This window comes from Callorhinus ursinus, unplaced genomic scaffold (assembly GCF_003265705.2).
Source record: "Callorhinus ursinus isolate GAN/ISIS: 27379988/994484 unplaced genomic scaffold, GSC_fseal_2.0 scaffold15, whole genome shotgun sequence".
NCBI lineage: Eukaryota > Metazoa > Chordata > Mammalia > Carnivora > Otariidae > Callorhinus > Callorhinus ursinus.
The window spans coordinates 12,406,255-12,427,191 of record NW_027397077.1 but is presented as its reverse complement, the minus strand read 5'-3'; the positions used below and the strand labels follow the sequence as shown (position 1 = coordinate 12,427,191).

General features: G+C 40.0%; 1 protein-coding gene across 7 annotated transcripts in view; it reads left to right on the top strand.

Moving 5' to 3' along the window:
• The window catches only part of ERC2 (ELKS/RAB6-interacting/CAST family member 2), a 985,383-nt gene that overhangs the window by 181,013 nt on the left and 783,433 nt on the right, over window positions 1–20,937 (top strand). For all 7 annotated transcript variants that reach the window (XR_012380904.1, XR_012380905.1, XM_073901383.1 and 4 more), the window contains one exon: window positions 4,923–5,339. Coding sequence is in view for 5 of the 7 variants with exons in the window: in XM_073901383.1 (XP_073757484.1) it covers window positions 4,923–5,339 (417 nt within the window). In the remaining 2 variants the exon portion in view is untranslated. The remainder of the gene's footprint in view (window positions 1–4,922; window positions 5,340–20,937) is intronic.

The window sequence follows — 20,937 nt, the reverse complement described above, 5'->3', positions numbered from 1 at the left end:
GGGTTTTGTGGGCTCATTCTTTATTGGTTAATTTAAAACATAAGAGGAGAGATTTAATGTGTGGGAAGAGAAGAAACAAGTGGCTCAAAACATCGGCGATTGAAATCAATCAAGACCTCTAAAACAAAGGAGACTCAGTTGGGGCAGGCAGTCTGTCTCTTACCTAGTTGTGTGGTTGATAATGTGTTTATTCGAGGTAACCATCATTGAAGTGGATGCCTCTTTAAAGTGGATGCCTTGGCAATCAGATCTTAAGTCAGGCACTTTCATTGCAAAAAAGAAAGAAAACAATTGTCAGGGCTTATGCAAGGATGCCCACTCTTGCCACTTTTATTCAACGTATTATTAGAACTCCTAGCCACAATAATTAGGCAATAAAAAGAAATAAAAGGCATCCAAATTGGTAAGGAGGGGGTAAAACTGTCACCATTTGCAGATGACATGGTATTATATATAGAAAAAAAGAAAAACCTGTTAGAACTAATAAATGAATTCAGTAAAGTTGCAGGATATAAAATTAACATGCAGAAATCAGTTGCTTTTCTATACAGTAATTATCAGAAAGAGAAATTAAGAGAATAATTCCATTTATAATTGCATCAAAAATAATAAAATATCTAGGAATAAATTTAATCAAGGAGGTGAAAGTCCTGTATTCTGAAAACTGTAAGACATTAATGAAAGATATTTCAGATGACACCAGCAAATGGAAAGATATGCAATGCTTATGGATTGGAAGAATTAATATTGTTAAATTAATATTGTTAAATTAATATTGTTCAAATGTCCATACCCAAAGCAATCTATACAGATTCAGTGCAATCTCCATCACAATACCAATGACATTTTTCACAGAACTAGAGCAAAGAATCCTAAAATTGGTGTGGAATCACAGAAGACCCCAATTAGCCAAAACAGTCTTGAGAAAGAACAAAGCAGGAGGTATCATACTTCCTGATTTCAAGCTATACTGCAAAGCTATAGTAATTAAAACTATATGGTACTGGGGCGCCTGGGTGGCTCAGTTGGTTGGGTGACTGCCTTCGGCTCAGGTCATGATCCTGGAGTCCTGGGATCGAGTCCCGCATCAGGCTCCCTGCTCAGCAGTGAGTCTGCTTCTCCCTTGGACCCTCCCCCCTCTCATGCTCTCTCTCTCTCTCTCTCTTTCTCTCTCTATCTCATTCTCTCTCTAAAATAAATAAATAAAATCTTTAAAAAAAACTGTATGGTACTTACATGGAAACAGACAAATAGATTAATGGAAGAGAATAGAGTCTGGAAATAAACCCATACATATATGGTCAGCTAATCTATTCCAAAGGAGGCAAGAATATAAAATGGGGAAGAGACAGACTCTTCAATAAATGATGCTGGGAAAACTGGACAGCTACATGCTAGAGTGAAACTAGACCACTATCTTACACATATATAAAAATAAATTCAAAATGGATTAAAGACTTGAATGTAAGGCCTAAAATCATAAAACTCTTAGAAGAAAACATAGGCAATAAGCTCTTTGACATCAGTCTTAGCAATATTTTTCCATTCAGTCTCCTCCAGCAAGGGCAACAAAAGCTTAAATAAACAAATGGGATTGCATCACAATAGAAAGCTTTTCACAGCAAAAGAGACCAGCAGCAAAATGAAAAGGCAACCTACTGCATGAGAGAAAATATTTGCAAATCATATATCTGCTAGGGGATTAATATCAAAATATATAACTTTTACATAAATTACTAGCAAAAAGACAACCTGATTGAAAAATGGGCAGAGTACATGAATAAACATTTTTCTAAGGAAGACATACAGATGGTCAATAGCACATGAAAAGATGCTCAACATTGCTGATTGTCAGAGAAATGCAAATCAAAACCACATTGAGATATCACCTCACACCTGTCAGACTGGCTATTATCAAAAAGATGAAAAAAATAACAAGTGTTGTTGAGGATATGGAGAAAAAGGAACTCTTCTACTCTCTTGGTGGGAATGTAAATTGGTGCAACCACTATGGGAAACAGTATGGAGGTTCTTCAATTTAATCCTTTTGTATGTAGGTGTCCAATTTTCCCAACACCACTTATTGAAGAGTCTGTTTTTTCCCCCTTTTAAATTCTTGCCTCCTTTGTCATAGATTAGTTGACCATATAAGCATGGGTTTATTTCTGAACTTTCTATCCTGTTCAGTTGATCTATATGGCTAATTTTATGCCAGTACCATACTATTTTGATTATTATAGCTTTGTAGTATACCTTGACATCTGGGATTGTGAAACTTCCAGTTTTGTTTATCTTTCTCAAGATTGCTTTGGCTTTTTGAGGTCTTTTGTGATTCCACACAAATTTTGAATAATTTGTTCTAGTTCTGAGAAAAAGTACTATTGGTATTTTGATAGGGATTGCACTGAATCTAGATTGCCATGGGTAGAATGGACATTTTAACAATATTAATCCTGGGATGCCTGGGTGGCTTAGTTAAGTGTCCAACTCTTGATTTTGGCTCAGGTCATGATCTCAGGTTTGTGAGATCGAGCCCTGTGTCAGGCTCCACACTGGGTGTGGAGCCTGCTTAAGATTCTCTCACTCTCCCTCTCTAAAACAAACAAATAAACAAACAATATTAATTCTTCCAATCCATGGGCATGGAATATCTATTTGTGTTGTCTTCAGTTTCTTTCATCAGTGTCTTATAGTTTTCAGTGTAGAGATCTTTAACTTCCTTGGTTAAATTTATTCCTAGGTATTTTATTCTTCTTTGTGAAATTGTAAATGGGATTGTTTTCTTAATTTCTCTTTCTTCTATTTCATTATTAGCCTGAAGAAATGCAACAGATTTCTTTCTTTTTTGGGAGGGGGAGAGAGAGAGAGAGAGAGTGAGGAGGGTTGTGGGGGGAGAGGCAAAGGGAGAGGGAGAGAGAGAATCTTTTTTTTTAAATTTTTTTATTGTTTTGTTAATCACCATATATTACATCATTAGTTTTTGATGGGAGAGAGAGAATCTTAAGCAGGCTCCACGCCCAGCACAGTGCCTGATGTGGGGTTCGATCTCACGACCCTGAGATCATGACCTGAGCCAAATCAAGAGTCAGATGCTTAACCAACTGAGCCACCCAGACACCCCACAACAGATTTCTTTATATTAATTTTGTATCCTGCACCTTCTTTTGGAATGATGAAACTGTTCTAAAATGTATTGTGTGGATGGTTGCACAACTCTGTGAATGCAAAAAACCACTGAATTTTACACTTTACAGGAGTGAATTTTGTTTATAAAATTCATAATTACCATCATTAAATACATACCAGGTGCTCACTCCCAGTCACTGTCCTGTGAGGCATTGTGGCACATGGATGAGAAGGAGAATACTTGTTCTTTGTGCTCTGGGAATGTCTCAATGGGTGTTCTTAAATGGAAAGATGCAATAGATCCACAAATAGTTTAATCAAGATGTTGCAATACTCAGTGCTAATCTCTGGGCATAGACCACACTCAGAAAGATCTCAACACCTCTGGGTGCCAGCTTTAGGAATTCAGAAAGATTTCGAAATGTGGACTGCTCCAATATTTATGTAACTTAGACATAGTATTATTTATGGCTTACAGTACTGTGAGGTACCTGGGGGCAGGAGCTATGCCTTGTGTTCATTTTGATTCCCTTGCTTAGCGTTGTGTCTGGTCTATTGGCTGGTGATTGAATTTCGCAGTGTCCTGGTTTGTTCCTAGGACAAAAATGCCTTCAAACTTATGGCTGCCTATTCTGACCAGGCTGAGGGTTGGCCCTGTGGCGAAGGTGTTGCAGAATTCACCAACTGTCCTCGTGCAACTGTTTCTTTTCTCATAACCGGTAACTATTTTGTTTCTTTGGTGTTTTCACTCTGATTTTGGTTCAAATAGTGACTTGGAATAATATGTGGGTACTTCTGGAGTGTTGTGCTTTCTTTCCTGGTAGTATACTGAAGACTTTGGGTTCCTGGGTCAGTGAGATTTAGGAAAACAAAAGGTGGAATTAACCTCACTTTCTTCTTCTTTTTTTTTTTTCTTTTGATCATATTTATCAAACAGCAGTGCTATAGATTTTGTGTAGCTTATGGGTCTTTGCTGTAATAAGAAATTGTTTTTCTTTTTTCTTTTTTTTTTCTCTGTGAAGGTACTTTATGTTGATTCTTTCTGTTAAATATCCTTTGCTTGCACTGGACTTTTCTTTGTGTTGATTTTTTGCTTCATTTTTTTTTTCCATTTCCCATGCTGTTCAGTTACTGGATGCCAGAAGAACCAAGGTTTGTCCACTCTTTGCGGCTTGTTTGTTTTGCTCTGCACAGCCTCACCTCCTTGTGTTTGTGTCTGTCCCTGTCTGCATTTGTTCCCTTTTGCTTGCAGATGCAGTAATCCTGTTTACTAAACTTGTTCACAGCTTTATTTGTAAAAAATAAAGTCTTCGTTTGTGTCTACTTGTAGTGGATGCTATTATTTTCATTTTTTTAAATGGAAATGCATTTATCATGGAAAGTAATGGATAGTAGAATAAAGAACACCTTAGGAAACAAGGAATACTGAGTCTGGAGCATTGCGGGCGTAAAGAAGGTGTGTTTGTGAGACTTTCCCTTCTAACCCTTTCCACTTCCTCAATTGAAACTCTGTAGATGTATAATTTCCCTCGTGACTGACACTAATATATTGTTTCTGTGTATGTGTACATTTCTCTTCTAAGACATTCAGAAAGCATCATTGAATTAATTCCCCCCTCTCCATGTGCTGTCCCATGCTTCTGAAGTCACCCTGGAGGACTTCACGGCTGGCCCTCTGGACCTACCTCATGATTAACATCCCATCTTCATAGTGTGGTAGTAGCAAATAGCGCTTGGCATCTCCATTGACTTTTTCCCCTTCTTTCTCCTCTCCTGCTCCATCTTTCTCATCACAGCACCTGCAGTTGACAATCCAAGCCCTTCAGGATGAGCTTCGGACCCAGAGAGACCTCAATCACCTCCTGCAGCAAGAGAGTGGCAACCGTGGAGCTGAGCACTTCACCATTGAGCTGACTGAGGAGAACTTCCGGCGGCTCCAAGCTGAGCATGACAGACAAGCTAAGGAGCTGTTCCTCTTAAGGAAGACCTTAGAGGAAATGGAGCTGAGAATTGAAACACAGAAACAGACCCTCAACGCCCGAGACGAGTCGATTAAAAAGCTTCTTGAGATGTTGCAAAGTAAAGGTTTGCCTTCTAAAAGTCTCGAGGATGACAATGAACGGACACGGCGGATGGCAGAGGCTGAGTCTCAAGTCAGCCACTTAGAAGTGATTTTAGACCAGAAAGAGAAGGAAAACATACATCTTAGAGAGGTAAGGACATTCACTCTATTTCCCCAAAGCCATATTTTACAAGTTAAAATATGTTACCAAGTTATTTTCACAGATTGGAAGATTGCAGCCTTAACAAAATTTCCTGGCATCCATTTTATAATCTTCCTGTCTGCTTATCACCTTTAAGCTGGAATTTTGCATTAGTTTTTCTTTCTCTGCTCACTACACATGTGTTCCATCGTTACTCGACATGTATTGGGGATCCAAGTACGTGCAGCACCTGCCAGCTTTAAGGTGGTTTACAATTGCTTTCCCACACATGGCCATAGTTTCAGGGTTTTTTAAGTACAATACTAAGTTTTAGATGTTTATCAAATACATCTCTCTAAAGGAGCAAAACAAATAGGTGATTAGCAAAACAATGAATCTAGATATTTTTATGGCTGAATTGGGGCAACATTTGCAGAAAATAAAGCGTATGGATATTTCTGGGAAAAATGGTAAAATGTGCAGACAAATTTTGAACATTCAGGTTTAAGATAATCCTTGTCTGCATTTTCTTTTGTCTAGGACAAACTGTCCCAGGTTTTCTGAGTATGCATTTTGCCCTTAGTGGATTAAATCATTTGAAGTCCTTCAGAGGCACTCCAGCCTGCCACCACTATTGAATATTGGGGTGCTCAGATATCTGAGGATATGTAGTTGGATAGAGTTTAGAAAAAATGTGGGTGACAGCCAAGCTTTGAAATTTTTACAGCAGTTCCTTGCTGCTATGGTGGATGTGGATCTCAAAAGTACCATGTAGGCAAAATGCTGAGGGAGACACAGATCTCACAGAAAATAAGAAACAATAAAATGGCATTAAATATATTTTAAAAATATTCTATCACAATAAATAAAAATTCCAAAAGATATTTGCTTTCAGACCAAATTAGATTTCTTGGCATTATATACCTTTTCGGATGGGCAGTTCTTGTGAGTCATTTTTTGGGTTGTTCAGAAAACATGGCTCCCATGTTGGGGCTTGCTAATGCAGATGCTCCCAGGAGCATCTTAGAACATTTGAATAGACTTTTGTATCTTTAGACTTAATGTCCTTCATGCTTATTCTCCCTTGATTTATTTTCATGAGACATTGACAACATGCTTGGGAAACCACATGGCTTGGTTTTAGATGGAGATGCTTAAAGAGATGTTTTGTTGGGACTGGGTCTTCCGATCCATATTCCAAGAGGCTGAATGTCATGGTTAGGCTTCTAATGATTTGTACTTGTTTGAAATCATACCCTTGTCTAAATCCATGTCCTTGAGTACAGACTGAACCTAGTGACTTGATTCTAAACAATAGAATATGCTGAAGGTAATGGGATGCCAATGTGACTTCCATGATTAGGTTATATAAGACTGTTATTTCCATCTTGTAAGCAGACTATTGTGTTCTCAACTTGCCTGCTTTGATGAAGCAAGCTGCCATGTGAGAGAGGCTCATGTGGCAAGGGACTGAGGGTAGCCTCTAGTCAACACCCAGTGAGGAGCTGAGACCCCCACTCAAACAGCCACAAAGAACTGAAAATTGCCAACAACCACTTAGTGTGCTTGGAAGTGGATCCTTTCCCAGTGCAACCTTCAGATAAGATGACAGGCCCTGGGCTGACACCTTGATTGCAGCTTTGTGAGACACTGTGAAGCAAAGGACCCAGCTAAGCTGTGCCTGGATTCCTGACCCACAGAAACTGTGAGATAATAAATGTGTGCTGTTTTAAGCTGCTGAATTTAGGGGTAATTGGTTACACAGCAATAAATAACCAATAGAGTGGAGCATAAACTAATCTCTTCCTGCTTTACTCCCTAGACTTTACATTTAGTTTACAGAAGAGAAGAAATAACTACTGTCAGTAATCACTTGCCTGTAAAGCAGCTGTGGATTTTGAAATTTTGGTTGTGTTATCTTAGAACTGTGGCTGGAGATTGCCATAGTTGAAAAAAGTTGCTGCTTTATTTTGGGTGCCAAGGGATCAAGTTGCATGTACAGCCGGGCAGTGATGCCAGAGAAACCTCCATCTGCAGTGTTGACCTTGACTTCATGTTGGGGTCTTGTGGTTGGGGCAGAGTCACTCTTTTTCTGTTATTAGATTCTGCTCATTGGTAGCACTAAGTAGATGGTGCCTTAATACTGTTGTGTGGATGCCTCCACTTAAATGAATGTAAACAAAATTCAATTTGTGTTTTACAAGATTAGTTTGCCCTCACAGTGGTCTGGCATGGAAATAGATCATGTTCAGAGCCTTAACCATCAGTCTGAGAGCCCACAGAGAGTGGTACAGAAAATTCAGCCCAACACATCCAGCTAGTGTCCTTGAGCATCAGGTGAAATCAGTGGATTGCCTTTTTTTTGGCTTATCAAGAAGGTGCATGTGGAAAAGGTGTCTTTTTAAACTTAACTCAACAAAAAGACTTGGAGGCCTGAAAGGACATTCCCCAAGAGAAGGATTGTACTGGGTTCTGAGAGCCATTTGTTACATTTTCAGGAATTTTGTGAACCTGCTTTTAAACTATTGATAACTTGGAATTAGTCATGGTAGGAGTATTTACACCATGGAAATCAGCAAATGCTACCCCCAGGGCCTACGCCCCTGCCACCCCATCCCTAAAGCCCATTTACCAACACATCTCTGAATAAATGCCATGAAATGTTTACCCACAATACAGCAAGAAAAGGCAAGTTAAATAGTGCAAGAATTATGAGTGCCTTAACCACTCATCATTCCTTAGAAGTTTAAATAACAGCATCTGTATAGATGCTTATGTTTCAAACACTTCAAAGAATGCTCTCATTGATTCATATTTAACTCTCACAACTACCTCGTGCATTCAGTTATCCATCCATTCAATGAGCACTTACTGAGGATCTGTTTTGGGATAAAGCAATCATAACTAATAAAGTTTGACTTCATCGTGCTTATATTCTGTGGGGATGACACATAATTTAATAGTTAAACAGAGAAGTATCATGAAGAAAAGAAGATGATGAAGAACTAGTGACTTGGGTGGGGCCAACTTGATATTGGGTGATCAGGGAAGGCCTCTTGGAGGGGGTGATATTGTGAACTGAGACCTGAATGACAAGAAGGAACCAGCCATGTGAAGCTCTCAGAAGACTGTTCCATTCATGTGGAAAGACCCATGCCTGGGAGGTAGGTGCTATTATTTGGCCCATTTTACCTGGGGAAACTGAGGAACAGGTGACACTAAGAAACTTGCTCAGCTTCCCAGTGGTGAAGCTGGCATTCGAATTGGGCTGACTCCAGAGTTTCAGCCATTAAATCATTTCACGAAATCCCTTTTCTAGAGGAATCTTTCCCAAAATGTGCTCTTCAGAACAGCCATTCTGTGGGATGCTGATAATGTGCTATGAGAGAAAAAGGGCTGCAGGGCCAAATGAGCTTGGGAAAATGCTGGATTCTGTAGAGTTTACTGTAGGACTTCTCAGACTCCTTATTATGCAAGTGTGCATCAGTCATTCCCAGGAAGGGGAAGGTTCTTAAGCTTATTTAACTTGCTTTTGTCTTGCTGCACTGGTGTTCTTTGTAAAACACTTTGGAAAAAAGCTATGCTAGAAAATAAAAAGTGTGCTTTTAACTTGTGACCTGCAAAATATGTAAAAATATACAAATAGTTGTTTCCCATGGCCAAGTAGCTGGGTAATTTCCTCCATTAGTTATTCTAGAAGGCAAAGTTTATTATAAGCTGTTTCCATATTCTCTACTGAGTTTTAGAATGTTCTTCTGTCAGGGTATTTTTTTTTTTTACATTTTAGTGGAAAAATGTGGCTGACTGCTTTTGGTATTAAAGCAGTAAGAATAGCCCAGCTTGAATGAAGAAGTAGCCTGACCTCTGTTAATTTAAATGAATCTAAAACAGAATTTAAAATGTACTTGAGGTTTTAAGTTCAGTGTGTTCTGGTTTCTTTTTCATTTTGCACGGTTCAACCTGGTTTGGGGCTAGATGGCATAATACTGGAGAATGGAGTACTCGTGGTTTTATGATTCATTCTCAGGCAGAGGTGTTGGGCCTCATATAAACCCCATCTCCTGGAGTACTGGTCTTGTTTAGCCTATTGTTTGAGGAGATTTTGAGTTGGCAGGAGTTGCACATGGGGAGGGTTGGGTTGCTTTAGTGTCTTGTTATCTTTTGGTGGTCTGGAAAAGCTGAGGGCGAAACCACTTCTTTGCCTGGCAGGAAACAACAACAAAAAGACTATGATCTCAACTTATTTGGAAGACCAAAACCATTGCCCAAGAACTACAACTGATGTGCTAATGTGAGCCGAAGTGTTGGCTGAAATACAGCATTACTCACTAGTGTCGTGGGATGCTTTTGGATACAGGTTGATTTGATAAGACATTATTGGATGTGGTAATAGTTTACCTTGTTCTCTAGCTTTTTCTGCACAGAACATATTGTTTCCTGTAAAGGTTTTGGTAATCAAGTACCCCAAATACTATTGATTTCATTAAAGAAAAAGTGGGTTTATATGCCAGATTCTTATATATTCAATTCACTCTCCTTAATATTTCCTTGGCTGGTCCTTAGAAGAGAATCAGGGATCTCGGGACTCATTGCACTGTAGGATGTTTAAAGGGAAGGGTGTATGTTCTGCTGACATGTCTGTTGATTCCCTGTGCTAATCCCTTTGGGCAGCTTGCCCATCTTTGGTAGCAAGGGCTGAAGAGCAATCAAGTCATTGGGGGCCACAATTGCTACTAACCCAGGAGACTGGGACTGGGCTTCCCAACATGCTGCAGTTAGGGCAGGGAGGAGGAGGGTAAGGCAACATGAATTCTTGCTTTCCTCATTTATTTACCCAGGTTGTTCCTGAGACAATGGGAGACCCATCAAGGCGGAGTCTGTGACCTAGAAGTTCTTGAGCTCATAAACCTTTTACTGATGACTCAAATCTCTGCTATATGATCTTTGACCATAGTCTCCACATCTCAAAACCCTATGGCCTCTTTCTTTGGAACATAAACTTGTCTCCAGTTCTGCTGGCTGAACCATAATTTTGCTGAGGCAGGCATTTCTAATTCTGAATCTATGGATTTAACACGTTCTATTTCTACCAACAAAGCTTATCACAAAAAATATTACTAAACATGAGTGATCACATTATTATAACATTTTACATACTCTCTCTTGCAAGAGTTATTTCCTATATATATTATAGAACCTAAAAATTGCTCCTTTTTTTTTTTAAATAAAGTATGTTTCTTACCTGATCAGTACATTACATTCATATTCCCAGGCCTCATATATTCCCTGCAGGTGCTCATTAGATATTTGAGAGTGAAAAAATAGCTAAAAAAAAAAATAGGGAATTTCTCTGTGATTTATTTTGCCAATATTAGAGGAGTGATTCATAATGATTATAGTGCCATGCTCTTTTATGTTTTCTCTATCATTGCTCTGTGTTTGGTGTGGAGCAGGAACTCGAGTGTAACCCTAACTGGAAGTTTTCTTTCATTTTTGGAAACTGTGTTGGATGTCATGGAATACATGCTGAACATCCATATGCAGGATGCTGTGGGAACACCCCTGGCAAGTTTGTGGTCTTGTTCAAGGATTCAGGTGGACAGTAAGAGAAACAGCTCACACTTACCAGGTTCTGTACTACATAAATACTGTTGTCATCATTCCCATCACACAGATAAAGAAATGGAGGCACAAAGAAGTAAGTAATTATTTCCAGTCACACAAAGCAAATGCTGGAGCCAAGATCAGAACCTGGGAAATCTGGGTGCAGAGTCTATACCTGTCACCATCACATGCTACTACTTCTCAGGGTGGTGTACTAAGAGAACATCAAATGGCACTTAAATGCTATGCAGCTTAGAGGTAGGAGGCTGACCACTGACTTCAGCCATGACAGAGCTGGTCTTCAAAGGCAGGAGGAATTTCAACACACAGGGGTGATGGTGAAGTATGATTAGAAAAGAGACAGCTGAGCCAAACCTCAGAGGTGGGAACTGTGATGTGTTTGGGGGTGCCATGAGTTTGAGCAGTTGAAACTCCACCTGCCAGAAGGGAAAGGAAATAAGGCTAAAAAGGTGGTTTGAGGTCAGGTCACTCAAGGCCCTGAACATGTGACACAGGGATTGGCTTTTACTCGGTAGGCTCTGGGCCGCTGTTGAAGAAATTTTCCCAGGAGAATGGCATGATCATAAAAGACTGTTAGTGCTAATTGATAGTGGATTGGGAGGAGGAGGCATGGACACAAGTTAGAAGGATACCGTGGTTGTTCAGGTCACGAAGAGTCTGAATCTGGGTGGTAGCCACAGGAGTTGAAGGGAAAGGTCATCTCTACCTTGACCTTGACAATCTGGGAACCTAGTGCTGGGAGCTGCGAGGAGCCGACAGCCTCTGTGGGCCTGGGCGCAGACAGATGGTGGGATAGTGTGCCAGTGGGAGTGGCCAGTAAGAGGCGCTAGGCTTGAGGAAGGACTTTGGATGTGCTGAGTTTGATGAAATCCTGGTGGAGCTGTCCAACCAGCGTTGAGAACATGGCTCAGGAAATGACTGTGAAGTTCTGTGAAGCGCACAAGGCATTTCTGACTATTGGTCACATTGTTGTTGTTGCTGTTGTTTGCAAACACACCTGATCATTTGTGGCTACCAAGTCCCCAGTTTGTGTGATCATTCCAAAGTTTGCCTTGTCACTCACCCCTACTGTTGTCTAAGAGGTGACCCTAAGAACTGCATACTTCTCTTTCATGCCTCTTTTCTGAATAAGCATGTCATTTTGACTATGGTATATCCTTTGAGATTACATAGAATTTTCATTGACTGATGCCAACTTGATACAGATTCCCTTTGTTCTCACTTCGTTCCATTTTCTCCAAGCACTCCATACAGGATGAATGCCAGTGAAGCATCTTTACAGGAAAGCGCTCTCTCTGAATCCTGATTAACAACACTTTCAAAAGCAGGATTTCATAACTTTTTTTTTAAAGTATTGATGTTTTTGTGTCTTTTTTAATGTTTATTTATTCATGAGAGACAGAAAGAGAGAGAGAGGCAGAGGCAGAGGGAGAAGCAGGCTCCCCACTGAGCAGGGAGCCCGATGTGGGACTCGATCCCAGGACCCTGGGATCATGACCTGAGCTGAAGGCAGATGCTTAACCATCTGAGCCACCCAGGCGCCTGGATTTCATAACTTTTACCCACACATTTCTGATGATAAAGGGAATGCACCTATTCCTGTCTCTGTTTAGCATCATTTGCCTTATCTTTAAATTCTAATACTGTCTTTAAAGTTTGAACACTGCATGCTAATTTGAAATGGTTCAAGTTTTACCCCATATTGATTTTCATCAGTATCATTGATGGCTTTTTATAGTAAAAGAGACTGGTGGAGCCCCAGGGAGCCATTAGGCACAAGGCATTTTGGAACCCGCAGAGAAAAGAAAGTGGCAGGGTAGAGGGAGGTGAGGGGAGGTGATAGCGATCCGGGAGAATGTCAGGTGGTTACACTGGGAGAGACTCTCATTACTGTTCTCACTACCTGTCCTCTTGCTCTGCCTTGGGTATGACTACTTTTTGAAAAATATTCTTTTGGTAGCTGACCTAATTTATTATCATCACATTTGGTAAAACCATGCACCACAAATGAAAGCTCAGTGGCGAGAAATACTCCAAGTACCAGGACTGTGGATACTTCGGTATGTCACAAACTGTGGCAATAGAAAGTTGAGACAGCTCAGCTATACCAAGGTCCTACCTGTCTTGGACGGAGCATCAGCTAGTACTTTACATATGAAGGAGGCTTCATAGTTTATTGAATACACTGTTTTAATGCTTTCCTCTGATGCTCCTGGTAATCCTGTGAGGAAACAGGGTCAGAGAGATTAAGAAGTAATGACAAATAACATTTACTGGGCACTCAAGAGCATCAGCCTGTGCTAATCAATTTCCAGGGAGTGCCACTTAATCCTCCCAACAATACTCTGGGTTGGGTGGTGGTTTCCTGCCTCTCAGATGAGGAAGCTATGGCCCAAAAGGGTGATATGGCTGGTCCAGCTTTTTAGAACAAGTAGTGATGGATCTGGGATTCACATTTAGACCTGCTGATTCCAGGCACCTGTTCCTAACCACTCATTGACAACTGCCAGGGATAATGCCTGAGTAGAGCAGAGACTAGAATTCTGGTCTTCTGACTTCTTGCTGAGGGATATTTTCTCGGTCAAAGCAAAAAGGGAAAAAATAATGCAAAAGGCTCTGTTTTTTTTTTTTCTTGCTCCATCTTATCAGGGTCTGTTGAATCCAGGACTATAAATCTATGTATGAGGTCACTGAGCAGTAGAAGGGTTAAACAGTGCTGTGCAGACTGCAGCATCACAGCTGGATCTCCTCAGCCCATTTGTCGCTCATGAAAGTTAAAGTACTAGATTAAAATACAAAGAATGGTACTGTACATCTAGGCCCCCCATGAATTCCTAGGAAATAGATGAATTTTTGTGAACAGAGAATAAGAAAAAACAGGAGGTGCTTAGAGCTGGACCTTCCCCATTTTATCTGTTCAAAGTTAGCCTTCTTTTTCAGTTTTTTAAATCTATCATTATTTTATTGCCTGAAAGAAATGCTTTGTTTCCCCAAACTGACTTTACTTTTTATTTAGTTTTTGTTGGGTATTTTGGGTTTCTCTCTATGTCAGTGTGAGACATTAAAACTGTATTTATAACCTGCGATAAGTGCCCCATTTCATTGTTCTTCTAGGTGGCTAAACTTTGGAAAAACAAAATCTACTTTCCCACCCATTCTGGCTTGGATGTGAAAGGGGAAACTTTGTGTTTCCAGTTTGGCACATATGTTAAGAGTGTCTTAAATGTTTTGGGTAGAGGGTTAAATAAGGCAATGTGAATGCTTGCTGGGTGATTCCTATGATTGGCTTATGGTTACAGCAGTTGTGACTTATACAAAAAAGGAATCACATCCTTCTTAATAAAGGAAAGGTATAATTACATATGAATGATTTATAGAGAAAGGAAAAAGAAAGAAAGATGAGTGAGCCTTTAGAATAAACATAAAGACTTACTACTCAATTAGATCAAGAGTGGGCACACTAGAGCTTGTGGGGCAAGCATGGCTCACTCTCTCTTTTTTTATGGCCTGGGAACTAAGAATAGTTTTTACCTTTTTAGATAGCTATATTTGAAATGATTATGTAAGTATATAATATCCTAAATATATATACATATGTATTTAATATCTAAATAGTTCCTCAAAAGAAAACCTCTTGATTTTGCCTCCTGGCCCTCAAAGCCTAAAATATTTACTATTTAGTCCTTTAAGAAAAAGTGTGGTGACTCCTGAATTAGATGATAAGTAAACAGTTTTTGAATCAAGATGTTTGGTAAAAAGCATATGTGCAATTAGTTATATTTAGAGTATCAAATCTGACTATTTTTTATAGCTTTTGAGTATTTGTTTTAAATGGAGACAATATTTTTTTTTTTTTTGTCATTTCTGCCCGTATTTCCTTTACAATGATTAGGCTGGTGATTTTCATCCCCAGAGTTGTAGCACTTTGGGCATTGCCAGTTATCATGAAAGTCTGCAGCTCTTTTAGGAGTGGTTGGTGTTGGGGAGGTAACCTGTGGGTTACAAAGGGACTGTGTGGGAAGAGTTCACTAACCTATTAAGATGCCAGAGAAATGGAGATTGCCATTCAAACTCCAAAGGAACCAGGAATTCCTGACCTAATTAAAACACAGCTTCCAACTCCTCCTCTTTTTTTTTTTTTTTTTAATGCCTGTGCTTACTGACACTTTTTAGGCCTATACAATGCTTTATTAAATCTGTGGCTGCTTTGAAGGAACTGGCCTGAAAAACTGTCCATGTATATATAAATTGTGTTGAAAGATACTTATACGTAGTAATCACTGGTGTGCCATACATAGATTTGCTAGGTTTTCCTACGGAAAGTATTCTTTTTTTTTTTTTTAAACAACAGAAATTTATTTTCTCACCATTCTGGAAGCTAGAAGTCCAAGATCAAGATAAGGGCTCTTAATCAGGTAGAGCCAGGGTCTGGTCAGGATGTGAGAAATCCCCTTACTGTCCTCTGCCCTTCCTTCAGCCTCTAAGGCAGTAAGATCTGTTCTGGTAGCAGGGGGGTTGGGTTGTCAGCTGTTTGAGCATATTTAGTGTTGGAGGAAGACCCTGTCTATTTTTGAAATCTTGCTTCCTTGGTGTAGCCCAGGGTTTTTCAATCACAGCACTATTGGCATTTGGGACAGAATGTATCTTTGTTCTGGGGGCTGTCCTGTGCATTGTAGGATGTATAGCAGTACCCTGGGCTTCTATCTACTAGGTGCAAAGAGTACCTTTCCCCTTCCCCCTGTTGTGACAACCAAAAATGTCTCCAGACATTGCAGAATGTCTCCTGGAGGGCGGGGGGGGAGGGGGCGGCAAAATTTCACAGGCTGTGAACTGCTGGTGTAGAGTGACTGACACTCCTTCTGGTGGCTGGCCTGTGGCTGTGGCAAAATACAGTAATTCCCAGCCCTACCTGCTTGAAACTGTTTTACTGAGGAAGGGCAGCCCAGTCATGATAATTCTTGACCCAGAGACTGCCTGCAGGGGATTGAACTAGGAAACAGATGTGCTGAGGGGAGGTGGGGGCTTGAGTCTGAAAAGAAACAGAAGTGGTGTGTGTGTGTGTGTGACGGAAAGAGAGATTGAAAGAGAAGCTACCTCTGACTCTCTCCCCCCACCACCCCTTTCCCTCTCAGGAAAGGTAGGGCTGGGAATTAGGCAAGTCCTAGAAAATAAATCTAAGGGAGGGGTTGGGGGTAGTGTTCTGATCTTAGATACCACGTGGGAAAGCTGGACTTTGTGAAAATAAAAGATGTTTGATTCTCAGGAGTATTTATGGAGGTAATAATTATGGATCAGAGAAGTCACTTTTTGACTACTGGACTCTCAATATTAATCAGCAGTTCTATTTTACGGTAAAGGTTGTCATCCCTGCTTTCCCCAAAATGGCCTCTGAGTCTCCCTTTCTGTTTTTTCAATAAACATTTCTTTATATGAACTGCTATCCACCCCTCCCCCAGCTCCACCAAACTTCAGAATAATTTTGGAGTGTGGTAGTTTTATCATGTGGAAATGTAGTACAGATGTTCAGAATTACCTTTTCTTTCTCTCCTTTAAAACATCATGACCACACATACTGTGCTCTAAGTACTAGTAAGTATTTTTATTATTACTATTAAAAAATCTTGCCTCAGGCAGATTCCTACTAAATCTCAAGTAAAGGCAAATATTAAAATAGCAGCAAGTATTTATGTATATCACACTAAAAAGTCTGAACTCATATTTGGCTTTTTATGCAACTGAAACCTTTATTTTTTGACCCACTTGACCAAGTTCTCTAATTTTGCCCTCTTTTCCTGACTCTAAAACTTTAAGTTTAGACTGTAGGATTTTGTTCACTATCCTCCCCCCTTTCCCAATTTTCTCTAGACTTGAGTTTTTCTCTTTATCCTGCATATATGTTTGAACTCAGCCCGATCACTTAATGAAGTTTGATGGGAGGATTTGGACTGTCAGCATGAATTAGTGCATGTTTTTAAAAGTTATTAATGGAGGAAAGTTCTCTTCTCCCAGAGAATTCCACTGATGAGTGGCAGAGTTTCTGTGTTCTCCAAGTGCTGCATGTTGGGTCCAGTGATCATATACAAAGGAAATGCTTTATCAACACTCAATACCTCCCCCACTCAGCAACCTACTTATGGAGATTAGCTGCTTCTCTAACCTTAGCTTCTTTTGGGTTTATTTAGTGCCACTTTCTTTTTATATTTCTTGGCCAGACTTAAACATATTTCTCTAAATAGTTGCTAAAAAGAAAACCTCTTTAGATTTAATCACTTGAACCTGGAATCAAGAGCTCCGTCGCCAGCTGTGAGCACTTTTTAGCATACTGGAGATTAATCCTGGTTCAGACAAATGATCCTTAAAGCATTGCTTTTTCCATCCACATCCAAACAGGAATGCATTACAAGGTGAATTTTTCTTTTTAAAGGGCAGTGGAGATCCTTTTCCTTCTGTCAGAGTCCGTACAGCAAGGAAGAGGCAGAACCTGATTGTGCCTGAGACAGCAGAAATAACACTTAATGTAGGTATTCCACCACGGCTTCATGATGCCCAGTGGTGTTCCTGCCAACAGTCTCTGTTGCAAGACTTTTATGATGCATGTCAAGATTTAGATGGTTTTAAGGACTCAAGCTTTAGTTGCTTTAAAAGATAGAATGTTGCACATGACTGGATCTTTGCCAATTCCACACTGGAAGCTTGAGACGCCTGAAAAACCTGCCAGGTGCTAACTTCAATGGATATTCTTAGGCTGCCTCTTGAGCAACTGTTACAGGGAGATGGATCATGGGAGTTTAGTGGAGATTTGAGGATGCTTATGCTGAGCGGGGACTTCTGACACATGATGACACAGGATTCTCCAGAAGACATGAAGTCTCTTTGAAGAACTCATTATGTTTTCCCCTTTTTGTAGGCTGTGGTTATCTTTGCATGCTGTCTTTTTGCTTGGTTGCCTCACAGACACAAATGTGAGAGGACTCAAGGAGAATGGTCTAAAATGACCACATTTTCTGAAATCACGGCAGCCTCTTGAGAAATCTGTGTGGCATGGTCTGTTTGAGGGCTATCAGATGGAGAGAGAAAGGTTGATGGAGTCTCATCGTGGGAGGCCTTGGCAGGGTGCTGTAAATAGCATAAATCATCATCATTGTTGCCGCCACTGTAAAAAATAGAAGGCTCTCTGGTGCAGGCACAGAGCTGAGTGCTCTACTCAGTTACAGAGCAACCCTGTGAGGTGTAGGTGCTGACATTGTCCCATTTCTTCATCAGGGCAGCTAAGTAGCTTGCCTAAGACCTCACAGGGGACTTGACCTCAGAGATGAGAACCATTGTATCTGCTGTTCCATAGAAAGTCAAAATAACTTCTGGTCATTTCTTCCCACCCAGTTCCTCTCTGTCTCTGATTTGTTTTTTTTTGAAACTTTCGTTTTCTATTTAGGTTTCTGATCTGGCTCACATTATGACTTCATTTAAAATCTTACTCTTTCTCTTAATATGTCAGTTTCCTTCTCTTTTATTTTAACCTCATTTTCTTCCCTTTGTGTTTTCATCTGCATTGTTTTATGGGGTTACTTGTCTTTCTTGTTATGTCCCAAGTAGAGGTTCTGGGCTTTTGCAAGAGACCTAAGAATACTAGTGAATTTCACAGGAGACTTCTGGCCTAATATAATTTTAATCAGCAGTTTTCTCTGCTTCCTGTCAAACCTTTTCATCTACCTGTGCAAGTTTATTCTCTGGTCTCAAATGAAATGACCTATACAAAGCACTTTGCACAAGGCTTGGCTCAACAAATGTCATTTTTATTTTATTTTTTTTAAAAGATTTTATTTATTTATTTGCGAGAGAGAGAATGAGAGAGAGAGAGCACGAGAGGGAAGAGGGTCAGAGGGAGAAGCAGACTCCCCGCCGAACAGGGAGCCCGATGCGGGACTCGATCCCGGGACTCCAGGATCATGACCTGAGCCGAAGGCAGTCGCTTAACCGACTGAGCCACCAGGCGCCCTCAACAAATGTCATTTATGTCTCTATGAAGAGAGGTGGGACGAAGATAAGCAGGAGTTACAGAGTTACGGTCACATCCGTTGGTCTCCTTGTAAAGCAAGTCCATGCTCCCTTTACAAACCATTGGTTCTCTCTTCAGAATAAAACCTCACCTGGTGGCATTTTACAGGTCACTTGTTGGGGCATAGGTGTTTGTACCTAGCTGTGCAAACTCCAGCGTGACCTTCTCTCCACCAACCCGGGTTCACTCTGTAATTGCTCCAGAATGTTATAGAGTAGATTATACAATATGGTAGATATCTAGTTCACAGACTTTGAATAAACTTAAATGTCATGCATGTAATAGGTAAAGTACATGTAATGCATGAATACATGTAAGGGCTGGCACACAGTAGGCGCTCAATGTTAGTTTACTTATCTTTATATATTTATATAAATTTATATATGTTTATATATTTATCTCTATATATCTGTATGTCTATCCACCTATCTATATCTCCTCTCAAGACGGTACATTCCTTGAGAGTAGGAATCACATCCTACTCATCTTTAATATTACCAACACCTGGCACACAGTAGATGCTGACAGATCAGATTTATCATTATTGATACACATCTGCCTCTTGTGAGGAGAGATCATCTTATACATCTTTAATGTAAGATAATAGATGACCAAAGTGTTTGATGTGTATAGAGAATGACGGGGGAAAGAAAGCATGAAATAATTATAAGTTGTTAAAACTTTTTAGGATGACACAAAAATTCTTAAGGTTCATCAAAATATTTTTAATGAGTTGTGCATACGTAGTACTTATAATAGCTACCCTTTATTGAGCACTTACTTTGTGCTTGACACTCAACTAAGTGCCAGTCACTCATTATACATTTAAGCTCAGGACTTAGCCTCTCTTTATAGATGAGGAAATTGAGGCACAGAATAGGTGTGACTTTTGCAGGGTCACATAGCTACCATGTTAGAGTTAGAATTTGGATTGAGTTCTTTCCTCTCTCCTATTCTTGCCTATAGAACTAATTACTCTTCATAGTGTATTTTATATCCATTATAATAGTAGTGGTAATTTTCCTGCAGCTAACCTATTAAAAGAAGATGGAAATCCAGTAGACCTAATTAAACATATACTGAGTACCAAGTTTATGGAAAATTCCATCCCCAATCTGGACCTCTCTCCAGAGCATCAGGGCCATAAATGTAACTTTCTAGTGAGCGTCTTGTGGGTTTCAGAGACATCTTAAATTTAGCCTGTCCAGAATGGAACTTTTTGTCTTCCTCCCAACTGTTTTTCCCCGTATTTCTCTGTCTTACTGACTGACCCCACTGTTTAACTCCCCCACCCAATCCAGATACTGGGAGTTATCATCAATTTCTCTTTCTCTATCACTCCTGTATTAGTTTCCTATTGCTGCTGTAACATATTCCCACAAACTTAGTGATTTACAACATAAATTTATTCTCCTAGTTCTGGGGGTCAGAAGTCTGAAATCAATTTCACTGTGCTAAAATCAGTGTGTTGGCAAGCCTGTGTCCTTTCTGGAGGCTCTAGGGGAGAATGCATTTCCTTGCCTTTCACAGCCTTTAGAGGCCAGCTGCAATCCTTGGCTCATGGCCCCTTCCTAGATCCTTAAATTTCTCTCTCTTTGACCTCTGCTTCTGTTGTTACATTTACTTCCCTCTGATTGACTCTCCTACCTCCCTCTTAGGAGGACCCTTGTGCTTACATTGGGTCCACCCAGATAATCTGGGATAATCCTCCTGTCCTAAGATCCTTAACAGTCATATCTTCGGAGTCCTTCTTGCCATGTAAGGTAACATATACACAAATTTTGGGGATTAGGATGTGGCCATCGTTCAGCCTTACTGCATCCCCTATATCCACTATATCACTAAATCTTCTTTATTCTCTCTACAGACTTTTATTTATTTTTTATTTTTTTTATTATGTTATGTTAATCACCATACATTACATCA